Below are 13,628 nucleotides of genomic sequence, written 5' to 3'. Positions count from 1 at the left end.
TAGAAAAAAAAGAAATATTTTTGAAGTTCTTTCTCTTTCAATCTTCTTATATTATTTACAGAATCAAGTGTTTTCTTTTTTGCCAGTTTGACAGTGTACATCGAAAACAATTATTAGCCAATTCCAAAATGTCTACTTCCCATAACTGGGAAATACTTGGACAGTGCAGAGAACTAACATTATGATCATTAATGAAAATAACATAATGGAAGATTTGATCATTACAAAACATAAGCAAAGTTGTCAAGGATACCTTGTATGGATCTCTTTAATTTCTGCTCTCAGGAGTTTAAGTTGGTCATGCACCCACTCATGATTTATTGCAATCCACTGTTCCATCTGCGCAACCCCAGAAGGAGTCCAGTATCTAGCTATTGAAATATTATTGGCAGAAGAAGTTACATGACTAGAAAGAACTGCAAAGCTAAAAGTAACTAGTCTTTCTAGCAGTTCTCTTTCATTTCTAATAAATAACTCAATCCACAGTTTTAGTTGCTCATCTTCAACACCATCTAAGCTTTCTGTATTGTGATGTCTGAAGTTATGTATATCTGCCTTCAGCTCAGACAGTATTAAACGTCTACAGATAACATTGAGAATGTGCATCTGGCGGGAATGAATCTTGTGTAGAAATTTTGGGGCACATGACAAAGTACTTTCTGATGGGAAGTTTGCATGGCATGCCATAAGGCAACTTGAGATCCATTTAGTCAATACACGTTCAACATATTTTGGTGCTGCTTGCTTGAAACCTGACAATGCTTCTATAGCATCCCATAGAACCAATGGCTTATCTATATACTCATATTTCTTTAAAGACCACAAAATGTTAGCCTCCCAACAGGCCAGTTCCTTTCCCAAGAAACCAGACAGACCTTCAGTTCCAATATCAGGGTATGTGTCCAATGAAACTTCAACCTGCTGTCCTCCAATCCAGAAGAACTCAACAGCAGCCTTTTGAGTTCTGTAAATATTTCAATAGATTCAAGAATCTCAAGTGAGCAATAGGCACATGTAAGTAAACCTAGAGTTGTTTTTTGAGTATATGATATGTTTTATATAAAGAGAATGCAACGATGCTTTTGGTAATATACCCGAGCAAGATAATAGAAATATTAGCGTATACACCAGACTAAAATATCTGATTTATCCTACTCAAGAAGCACAGATTTGGTAACGTATTCTTGCAATATTCTCACCTTGCCTGATACATTGGATCCAGAAGATCAGCATCAAAGCTTCGAGCCTGAACAATCAAGTACACAATTAATTGCTTCTTAAAACCATGATAAATAACAGCATAAGCTTGAAAATAAGGAGAAACTATTATATCCCATAGTAGTGCCAATACCAAATACTACTTCTGCCCTTTTGTTTGTTTTATAAGAATACAAACAATTTTAGAAATAGGAGTAAACCGACATGTTCTTGTTAAAGTTCATGCACATGAAAAAAAAACTCTTTATTAATCTTCATCCTCTTTATAATAATCATCTAAGACAAGGTTTAAAATTTCACAACATATTGGGCCGTATCAGCCGATACCTATCATTTCTGTGGGAGCCAGATGCATGAAACACAACGAAACCTTGGTTTCATTTCTTTTTGTCTATATCAGTCCATTACAGGCCCATGTCGGGTATGTATCAGGTCATTTTGGATCTATATCAGCCAATATGAACCCAATATAGGCCGACACTATGTATGTATCGGCCGATACATTCCAATTTTTTTTTATTATGACAAGACTATTCCCTTTCTCTCTCTAACAACTCCTGTAATTATTCCCTATAACCCTTATAAATACTCCCCCCTCTCTCAATAACTCCCCCTCTCTTCATAACTTTTATTTAATGCTACATTCCTTAAACTAACTCCTTTATTTAATACTACATTTAAGCAAAAGCCAAATTCAAATTTGAATTAATCAATGCCATTAAACATGCCAAAAACTACAAGTGGAGGATTTGAACCCTAGTCATTAGTTTGTAACTACCGTACACCACTACACCATACCGTTGTTGTTTGTCATAAACATGCATTTTGATTCTTAAGAAAAACTCTCTTCTTATGGAATGTTTGATAATAAATGCTAAAATTGATTATTAAAATTTATATACTAAAAAGAAGTAATACAAATTATATTCATGTTATGAAAATCAAGGTATATACATATAAATCTTAATTCTTCCATCATTTTTCAACATTTATCATTTGTCTTCTGATGCATCACAATTTATATAAAACATTAAAGTATGATTTTTTATGTTTATGTAACTCATTTATAGTCATATAAAACTTATATTTTTTTGATAAATGAATAATGATTTTATTAATAAAAGAAGGAAGTATGCATTCACCCTAAGACGAGGCATGAGATGTTACCTCCCTTAGAGATGAGAACATAAGCATACTCTTAACAGGACACAATCATAAGGTTGCCCAAAATAATTCAACCCTTGAGACCCCTTGTTTAGCCAAAGAATTAGCCATAGCATTCACTGATCTGCTAACCCACTGAAAACTAACTAGCATGTTCCTTGTGAGCCAATTAACTTTCTTGTGAAGATCCTTGTAGCCCCAAAAGATTGTTTCTGGATTCAACAGCCAGCCCACTACCACCTAAGAGTCAAATTTGATAGCCCTTAACTATCAAATTTTCCACTCCTAGTTGGTTGGCAACCTCTATTCCCTTTTACTACAACCAGTATATTGGCCCTTGTAGAATCACCAACTCCCACTGGACCCAAAAATAGGGATAGAATGTTGCTGTCCTTGTCTCTTAAGATCCCTCCTATCTCTGAAGGTCCTGGATTACCTTGACAGCTCCCATCAAAATTCAGCTTTACCACACCCTCTGTAGGAGGTCTACAAACTGCTTGTAATCTATTCTTTTTGGATGAGGTGGAGGCCACCTCTATAAAACTTTTCCGAAGATCATCAAAGGAGTAATCCCTAAACAAATCTGAAGTTTCAGCCAAAGAATTGTCCTTCTCAAGATACATTCCTTCACTTTTCAATGCTTCTTTCCTTTTCTTGGAATATTCTAGCATTCTTCCTCTCCTCTCAAATAATCCACAAAGTTGCTGCTCTGATGCACTTCCACATTAGTTTCCCTCTCTTAGAACAAAGGGACTTGAAGAAAGAAGCACAAGTGAAGGAGCCATTTGGAGTTAAGAGTCCAAATTCTTCTATCGAGTTGAGAGAGGTCTAAACAAATAGAGCCCAGAAGAAGTAGAAGCTCAGAAACACAAGCAAGTCCTTCATCCTTTAAACCTCTACAAAACCCAAATTCCCAATTTAGAATCAAAGGGAGAACTGGGGCCGGAAGAAACCCTGAAACTAGTTTCTTTTTAAAAAGGGAGATAGAGTAGAGAGAGAGGAAACAATCTTTTAGAGGTTGAGTGCCCACCCAAATATCTTCCCAAAAAAGAACAAAATTACTAGAGCAAATGACATACCTTACAAAGGTAAGGAATTTCGGGAGAGTGCCAAAAATTGCCTCCCAAGGTGTTGTGAGAAAAGCTCATCGAGATACCCAGCATCCCAACCAGAGTATCCATGAATACTAGAATACTAGCCACCACCTCATGCCATAACCTCTCTCTTTCCAATGTCCACCTGCAAAGCCACTTGCCTAGAAGAGCTCCATTCTTATTGACTAACTTCCCTAGCCCTACCCCCCTTCTTTTTTATTTCAGCTCACCAATTCCCATTTGAATTTCGTCATGTAATCATGCATATCTTGATTTTTCATTTGTATCCATGCATATCCCGATACATTTCTCAAAATTGCTTTACCGATACATCTTGCATTTCTGATACTTTGGACTTTGATCTAAGCCTTGTCCCAACTATATAGGTCTGCTATCTTCATCTTTCTCATGATCAATCTTGTTTTTTTCTTTTTCTTTTCCTTTTGATAAATAGCTGAATGAAATTCATTAAAATGAATCACCCAACTGCTCACCAAGATTACACAATATCTCTCTATAAATAGAGCTATAAAACAATACAAATGAGAACAAACATTTACAGATTACAACCCAGTACGGGCAACCCCATTCTAGGTGTTCCCTCCAAACTCTAGCTCTTGACAATAAGGCTGCCAACAAATTAGCATTACTAGGAACCCATTTGAACAAGGAGTTCAAAGTGGAACCTAGAGAATTATTGATTGATAGAAAAAGAGAAGGGAGAAGAAAGGAGAAAGAATAGAACTTGGGAGCCAAAAAACATGTGGCCATGGTGGGTCAAACATTAATTTATTATATATAAGGTGACTGCTAACAGCAATAAAGTACAAGAATGCCCCTATTTAAGGAGAATGTGACATAGCATGTTACCTGACTTAACTTGAGACATCATGTGACAAACATGTGACCACTACAACACTCTCCCTCAAGTTGGGTCATACAAATGAATGAAGCTTGATTTGTCACATAACTCATTGTGCCATGAAACATGAAGGGCCATAGTCAAAACAACAGCAAGTTGCTCCTTTGAGTTGACATAGGGTGTTGTACACGCTTCACCCTTCTCACGTTTCGTTTATAAAATACTTATCAACCTCAATGTGTTTAGTCCTATCATGGAGAACCGGCTTTGTAGCTATGTTGATGGCTTCTTTGTTGTCACAATAGAGTGACATAGGGTGTTGTACATGCTTCACCCTTCAGCACTGCATCTTTCAACCCACACTTCACTTTCTGCTCCTCCATGTAACTAGTGGATTTTCTGTCACCCATAGATGACGTCCGGCCCAATTAGCATCATTGTATATTTCCACTTTCATATGGTTATGTTTCTTGAACAAGAGACCAGCCCCTGGATACTTTTTTAGATACCGATGGACCCTTTCTGCAGCCTTAAGATGAGCAACCTTAGGAGAGTACATGAACTAAGAATCCCCCACTACATACACAAATATCAAGCTGAGTCATAGACAAACGTAATAACCTTCCTACTAATAACAAAATTGTTTAACATTCTCTAGAGGCTAGCTATCACAATCACTAAGTCTATGGTTAGCATCAACGAGTGTATCAGCTGGCTTTGCCCCCAATTTCCCAGTATCCTTTAAAAGGGCCAGGGTCTATTTCCTTTGAGAAATGAAGACACCTTTCTTTAAAGAAGCAATCTCAATTCCAAGGAAATAATTAAAAGGCCCTAGATCCATCATCTTTTTCTTTTACAAGCAAAAAGATGTTTTATTAATTTAGATAAAAGAAAACAATAGACTTTAATGACAAGAACGTCATCCCCATTAACAATAACTTGATTACAAAGAAGCCCAGTACAGTTGCTGCCTTGCAGCCCCTTGCTTAGCTAGAAAGTCAACTAACCCATTTGCAGTCCTTCGTATCCATTTAAATTCTGCATTTAACTCCAACGCAATTCTTTCAATTTCTTTGAAGACATGCTTAAGAGTCCAAGGTATATGTCTGTTACACCTTATCCATCATAATAATAACTTTGGAATCCCCCTTCCACCTCCACCTGTCTATAGCCCAGCTGCTTTACCAGCCGAAGACCCTATAGCAATGCCAACATTTCAGCCTTCAAAGAGTTAGCAACCCCAACTGGCCCTGAATATAATGCGAAAATCCTGCTCTTTGTATCTCTAACTGTTCTACCTATTTCTGCCACGCCCAGGTTGCCCAAGGAGCTTCCATCAAAGTTCAGTTTCACTTTGTTACCATGTTGGGGTTTATGTTCCACTCTTATTTTTCTTTTTCTCTAGTAGATTGTGCTACCTCCTTCCATGCTCTTAGAATGCAATTCTGAAAGCAGTCCAATGTCTTAACCCATAAACCTTCACTTTTGTACTGCCCTTGTCTCAAGGGGCTTGATATAAATTGGCACATAGAATTAAGATAACGAGTAATGTGTTTGCGAAAGAAACAAAGAGATAAAAAGTTTCACGTGCTTGAATCGTTGACTGCATAAACATGATTTACATCTTATATTTCATTTTATTTGTTCATTTCACTTTGAATATCCATTATATATATTCAAATTTGAGCTAATAGGCTTTTTAAAACATTAAGTTTAAAATATATGTATTTTATAAAATAATACTACTTTTAATATTAAAATATCCATAAATTTCCTGATATTTCCATGGCATATTTCCATTTCAATGAATACTGCCATGAAATTTTATTGGAATTGACATATTCTCCAGTGAACACTATTGATACCATGTGGACTACAAGAGAGAGTATTATAACATAAGCTGGTGACAATATTGTGGATATGTAAGTAGCAATTTCTTTTATCAATAACAGAAAGCAATTTTACTAAATAAAGAGTAAGGACAAAAAAGTACAAAGATGAAAAAGGGGAGAGATTACCACCATGAGTGATGCAGTAGAGTTGGAACAAATTAACACAAGACAGGAAGAGAGAGGAAGAGAGAGTAGAAAGGGTAGAGAAAGAGAAAAAGGGAGAGAAATCCCAAGGAATCACTCCAAGGGGTCCTAGAATCACTCTAGGGTTTGTAGGAATCACTCCATACAGCAAGAGAGCTCTTAAGAAATCTTCATTCATTCATTACCCTCAAAAGGAAGAGAATACATCTATTTAGAGAGTGACTTGTGTGGCCCGGAACACTGTTCACCATAATTACAAAAAGTGCCACTCTTCGTCTTGTGCATCAAGAAACACAATAACTTTCTATCTACTAATGCAAATAAACTGAAAATTGAAAGACAAACACTACTAAGCTATAGGAACAAGATGCTATAGCCCAAGTCCACATTGGGCTGGTCAAAATGACGAAAATACCCCTGACCAGATCAGTCCAAGTCCCAAGAGTCTTCTCTATGCCAAATCAGAACCTGTTTGTTGGCATTCTTCTTACGAGAATAGGTCTTATAATGCATGGACCGATCCCCATCATCTCTCCCCGACTTAAAAGAACTCGACCCTTGCAAGTTAAAGGCATGATATTGCTCATAAAGTTCAAGATTAAGATGATACAAGTCTTCAGCTATAATCCATGAACATTCTAAAAGAGGTAGATTCTTCCACTTAACAAGAAACTTTTGATAACCCCCACTTGCTGTAGAAATCAACTTCTCATCAAGGATATCTTCAGGCACATTAGTAGGTGGAACCAAAGGTAGCTTAGGCAATGGGACTATGGGACAATCACTATGGCCATGATATGCACTTAGCTCTTCAACATTGAAGATTGGGCGAATTCCCATTTCGCTTGGCAGCTCTAGGACATAAGCATTAGAACTGATTTTCTTAGTGATCTTATATGGACCTGCACTCTTGGAGTGAAGCTTCTTATAAAAGCCCTTAGTAAAGCGTTCAGGACGTATACGCACCATAACCATATCACCCTCTTGAAAATCAGCTAGGTGCCTATGTAAATCAGCTTTGGCTTTGTATGCATCATTGCTAAGAGCAACCTTGCACCTAACTTCATCATGGATTTCTCTCATGTGGCGAGAAAAGCCTTCAGCCTCTATGCTAGTCCTGGCTTCTTGTGGCAAAGACACTAAATCAATAGGCCTCTTAGGCTGAATTCCAGTAACCATCTCAAAGGGACTTCTTCCAGTTGACCTGTTAACTGAACTGTTGTAAGCAAATTCATCCATAGGTAGGATGAGATCCCACCTGCAAGTATGGTCACCAACTAAGCAACGTAGCAAATCACCGAGGCTCCTATTAACTACCTCAGTTTGGCCATCAGTCTGAGGATGGAAAGAAGATGAGAACTTCAGCTTTGTATTGAGGAGTTTCCAAAGTGTCTTCCAAAAGTAACTCATAAACTTAGCATCACGATCAAAAACAATAGTAATAGGAACACCATGTAAACGACCAAATTCCCTAAAGAATAAGCTTGCCACATGTGAGGCATCCAATGTCTTACTGCAAGGAATAAAGTGGACCATTTTTGAGAACCTATCTACCACAACATAAATTGAATCATGACCCCTTATCATCTTGGGAAGACCTAGGACAAAATCCATAGAGAGATCTTGCCAAGGCTCATGCGGAATTGGTAAAGGGGTGTACAACCTTGTATTTTTCTTTCTCCCTTTTTCCAATTGACAAATTCAGCACTGTTTGATCACACGATCAATATCAAACTTAAGGCTAGGCCAATAAAAGTGATCTTCTACCATAACAATGGTCTTGTCCCAACCAAAATACCCAACAATTCCACCTGCATGTAACTCCCATATAACATAATCATGTAGTGAGGTGTTAGGAACACACAAGCAAGTTCCCTTGAATAAATAACCATCATGGATGGATATTCAAATTGCTGTCCAGCTTGTAAAGAACCATAAATGATGCTGAAATCCTTGCAACCATCATAATCTTGCTTCAAATGATTGAACCCCACAACCTGTACAGACATAGAATGAAGTATATACACCATTCGGCTCAATGCATCGGCTACTCGGTTCTCGGCACCAGTTGTATGCTTAATCACAAAGTTATATTCTGCTAAAAATTCAGCCCATTTCTGATGTTGACTACTAAGATGCTTCTAAGATTTGAGATATTTGAGTGCCTCATGATCTGAATACAAAACAAACTCTTGGGAAATTAAATAATGACGCCAATGTCGAAGACATTGCACCACAGCATAGAATTCTTTGTCATATGTGGAGTACTTTTGTCTAGCTTCATTAAGTTTTTCATTGTGAAAAGCTAATAGGATGTCGTTCTTGCATAAGCACACCACCTATTCCAACTTGGGAAGCATCACAAAACACCTCAAAGATCTTTGAAAAGTTGGGCAAATGTAACATTGGGGTCTCAGTCGCCCTTTGCTTGGTAGTCTCAAAGGCTTTAGTTGCAGCCTTAACCAAACAAATTCCCCCTTTTTCATAGCTCCTATAATTGGTGCCATAATAGTGCTGAAATTCCTTATGAAACGCCTATAAAAAGTAGCGAATCCATGAAATCTTCTCACTTCATGGATGTTAGTGGGAGTGGGCCAATCAAGTATAGCTTTCACCTTGTCAGGATCAGCCTTGACACCTTCAGAGGATAAAAAAAATCCTAAAAAGTTAACAGTAGGTGTCATAAAAGAGCACTTCTTTAAGTTGATGTAGAACTTTTCCTACCGTAAAACTCTCATCACTTGACGTAAATGGTCAAGATGATCATCAGGAGTACGACTGTATAAAAGAATGTCATCAAAGTAAACAACCAAGAAACGACCAATAAAAGAATGAAGTACCTGAGTCATAACTCTCATGAAAGTGCTAGGAGCATTAGTTAAGCCAAAAGGCATAACTAGACACTAATAGAGGCCATCCTTTGTCATAAAAGCGGCTTTCCATTCATCTCCAAGTCAAATCCTAATTTGGTGATATCCACTTCTAAGATCAATTTTAGAGAAAATTGTAGCTCCACACATCATATTCAGCATGTCATCTAAGGGTGGGATAGGGAATCGGTACTTGATTGTAATCTTGTTGATGGCTCTACTATCTACGCACATCCTCCATGAGCCATCCTTCTTGGGAGTGAGTAGAGCCAGTAAAACACATGGGCTGAGACTCTCTCTAATGAAGCCCTTCTTCAATATATCATCCACTTGCCTCTTCAACTCAGCATGTTCTATGGGATTCATCCGGTGTGCAGGCAAATTAGGTAGTTGAGACTCGGGAATCAAGTCTATTGCATGTTGGACATCACGTAGAGATGGTAATTCATCAGACAACTCTTCTTGGATCAAATCTGAAAAACCAGTCAACAAGTCTTCAACCTCTTTTGGCACCTTTAAAATAGGGGCATGTGCTGGTTTATTCACTTCTTTCACTAATAGGGCATAAACAAGCCCTGGGTCTTTGCTTTCCTCCTCAAATTGCTTCTTGGACAGCAAAAGAGGTTGCTTCTTTTGTTCAACTACTTGTTTTTGGGCTGGAGCTGCCTTTTGAGGGGCCTTAGTTCACTTCTTGATCTCATCAGGTGACATACGTTTAATAACAATTCTCTTTCCATTAAATAGAGAGTAATATGTATGCTCTTTCCCACAATGGTATACATCCCTATCTTAAAGCCATGGTCGGCCTAATAGAATATGTGTAACATTCATAGGAACAACATCACACCAAATATCATCAACATAAGACCCATAGGAAATAGAAACAAGAGCCCTTCGTTCTACCTGAAGGGTCATCTTGTTTAACCAAGCAATCTTGTATGGTTGAGGATGAGGTTGTGCAACTAAATTGAGCCCTTCAACAGTTGTTGCAGAAACCACATTCATGCTGCTACCACCATCAATTATCAGCTTGCAAAGTTTGTCTCCGCTCTTGACAAAGGAGAGGAAGATCGCTGTACGAAGCCAATCTTCTTTCTTTTCTTCTTTAGAGGATGCTAAAATGCATCTAACAACTCCAACAAGATTGTTGTCATCTTCTTCTTCATGTTCAAACCCAATGTACTCCTTCACCAAGGCCTCCTTCATCATCTTCAACTTGTCCTTCCTTCTCACACCCTGTGTAGATTTTTATTAGGGCATTGAAATGCATAGTGGCCCTTTCCACCACACTTGAAACAAGTATTTTCTGTTGTTCCCCTTTTATTAGCATCAATCATGATGTTCTTCCCCTTGTTATCAGCTCCCTGATACTTGGAACCATTAGACCTTACTAGAACTGCATTATGAGATACAGGTCTAGTGACTCTACCCTCATCTAAACTCTTACATGTTGTTGCCTCCCCAGCTTGAACACCAAACCTCCTACTATTCACTTGCTTCAAGCACTTCTTTATTTTAAGAGCCATCTGAAAAGCATCATCCACATCATAAACTCGTGCAGTCATCATTTCCCTTTGAATATCAGCCCTTAAACCATTCCGAAATCGGGCTAAATTTTGCTTCTCACTTTCTGTAGACTGACATCTAATAGTAAGCTCATCAAACTTCTGCATGTACTCAGACACAGATAAGATGCCTTGCCTCAATGTCATCATCTCATCATGAAGAGCATCTTGGAAGTCATTAGGCAAATATTTCTCCTCCAAGTAATGCTTTATATCTTCCCAATGGGTGATTGGACGCTTACCCATATTCTGTAATCTATTCTCCACACTCAACCAGACTTTTACATGGCCTACAAGTTTAAGTTTAGCAAATCTAACCCGTCTTGCATCTGACATATCAAACCAATCAAAGTATTCCTCTAGTTCTGCCAACCAATTGGAGAAAACTCGTGTATTGATACCACCTCTAAAACTATGAACTTCTATCTTCACTTTACTAGTAATGTCATCCCGATGGTCATTTATATTAGTCTTAGAATGCTCCACCAACTCATCATATAAATCATTTAAAGTACCTTGAGTTTGTAGAGTTTGAGACCTTCAGGGCTTGATGGAAATCCTTAGTGGGTGCACATGTGGACCAGTAAGGTTATTGGTGTTAGAATCCTCTGCTTCAGCTCCTCCATGTGGAACACCGGTGCTGTTTTTCTCTTCTTGTTCTTCCAATCAACACTTCTACTTGAGCTTCTACGGTGTCCACTCGATTAATAAGTACAAGCAGCAACTCTTCTTTAGCTTGTTCACTAAATCTGCCTCTCATGTTTCTACCATGGTAATGAGCCATTTGAAAACATGATGCACTGATACCAAAATTGATGCAGTAGGGTTGGAACAAATTAACACAAGACAGAAAAAGAGAGGAAGAAAGAGTAGAAAGGGTAGAGAAAGAGAAAAAAGGAGAGAAATCCCAAGGAATCACTCCAAGGGGTCCTAGAATCACTCTAGGGTTTGTAGGAATCACTCCATACAGCAAGAGAGCTCTTAAGAAATCTTCATTCATTCATTACCCTCAAAAGGAAGAGAATACATCTATTTAGAGAGTGACTTGTGTGGTCCGGAACACTGTTCACCATAATTACAAAAAGTGCCACTCTTTGTCTTGTGCATCAAGAAACACAATAACTTTCTATCTACCAATGCAAATAAACTGAAAATTGAAAGACAAACACTACTAAGCTATAGGAACAAGATGCTATAGCCCGAGTCCACATTGAGCTGGTCAAAATGACGAAAATACCCCTGACCAGATCAGTCCAAGTCCCAAGAGTCTTCTCCATGCCAAATCAGAACCTGTTTGTTGGCCTTCTTCTTACGAGAATAGGTCTTGTAATGCATGGACCGATCCCCATCAATGAGCCAGCTTGATATTCTTTTCAAAGATGTAGTTAAATATTAGTTTTTGTTTTTACAATAGATTATTTGGTAGATCTATTAGAATAATTTGCATTTTCTGAGTCTAAATTTTGCTTGAACTCATTCTATAATGTAGCTTTAACTATTAAGGTACATAACAACTTCACAACCTATTATTTTGTCTATAACCTTAGTTTATTAGTTGTGTTTAATGAATTGGAACAAGATAATAATTTCAAAAAGTGTACCAATGCTTCTATTATCATTTCATAAAATATCATTCTATACTTTCGCATATTTCACAATGTTTCCTCCATGTCTATAATTTTTACACGAGGTTTTGAAATCTGGATTGGTCAGGACAGTCGGACCGGTTGACTCGGGAACCATCCAAGCAACCAGCTATTTTCATCCTAAAACCGTTCCTGGGCCAAAACTGCTGACTTGATAAGCAACCCGCTGACCCGGGTGGTCAAATTATCGACCCATCAACCCGGACAACGGTTTTTGGCCGTTTTTATTTTAATTATTTTTTTTATTTTTTAATTTTTATTATTTTAAATCTGAATGGGCGAACCGCTGACCCGGAAACTGGTGGCCAAACTGGTTCCGGTTCTAGGTCGATTTCTAAAACATTGTTTTTACAACACTTACATACGATATTTCTAACAATTCCAACATGTTTCCTATATTTGGGTGATCGATATTTCCACCGAAACCAACATTTTAAACCTTGAATCCAATCTTGCATTGTCCAACCAAGAAACACCACCAACACCAACTGACAGTTGTATGATAATTAAGATTTTGTTAAAAACAGTATTGACAAAGTTTCTAGAAGTAAGATTTTCATACCACAGCAACCGCCAAGTTTCCAGGAGATATTGCTAGACCGAAACATGAATCGTATACAAGTGGATGCTGCAAATAAGCTCAATGAATAAAAAGTAAATAAGGAAATGCAAAATTAGAAAAAGACCAAGAGGTATCATATCATACATCAAAGGAGCTTTTCAGGCCAAAAGAATTCGAAGGAATAGGCACTTCATGCAGGGAGTTCCCATGTAAAATCCAGCTGTGCATGGAATTATCCTATCATCATCATCAACACAGGACCAACTCTAAGCAATGGCAGAATTGGCTAAAAGAACCCTCTAAGCAATGGAAAAATAAAATGGAATATGGAACATGACAGATTAATGCCATTCTTTTGGTAATAACATTGCACATTAATGCAATCAACATGTTGATACACACAAGATGTATAGAGAAATAGCAAGACGAATAAAAGATAACATAAGAGAAAACTTCAGAACAACAATCATCAAGATAGTAAAAATTAACCCCTTTTTAATACCTGGCCACAGCTGTACAAACAACGACCATCAAATGCCCAAGCGATACCAGTAACCTGTTATAGGATCATAAAACATGTGAAAATCATCGATAGGTGACAAAAGTAGAAC

General features: G+C 37.7%; 1 protein-coding gene across 3 annotated transcripts in view; it reads right to left on the bottom strand.

Annotated features, from left to right (window-relative positions):
- The window catches only part of LOC104594717 (Transducin/WD40 repeat-like superfamily protein), an 82,966-nt gene that overhangs the window by 6,042 nt on the left and 63,296 nt on the right, over positions 1-13,628 (bottom strand). For all 3 annotated transcript variants that reach the window (XM_010255192.3, XM_010255428.3, XM_010255262.3), the window contains exons 16-20: positions 13,520-13,573; positions 13,162-13,254; positions 13,018-13,083; positions 1,200-1,246; positions 254-964 (exon numbers count right to left, since the gene is read on the bottom strand). In XM_010255192.3, coding sequence (XP_010253494.1) covers positions 254-964; positions 1,200-1,246; positions 13,018-13,083; positions 13,162-13,254; positions 13,520-13,573 — 971 coding nt within the window. The remainder of the gene's footprint in view (positions 1-253; positions 965-1,199; positions 1,247-13,017; positions 13,084-13,161; positions 13,255-13,519; positions 13,574-13,628) is intronic.

This window comes from Nelumbo nucifera, chromosome 3 (genome assembly GCF_055504915.1).
Source record: "Nelumbo nucifera cultivar China Antique chromosome 3, China Antique-T2T, whole genome shotgun sequence".
In the NCBI taxonomy this organism is placed as follows: domain Eukaryota; kingdom Viridiplantae; phylum Streptophyta; class Magnoliopsida; order Proteales; family Nelumbonaceae; genus Nelumbo; species Nelumbo nucifera.
This window is presented reverse-complemented; position numbering and strand designations above follow the sequence as displayed.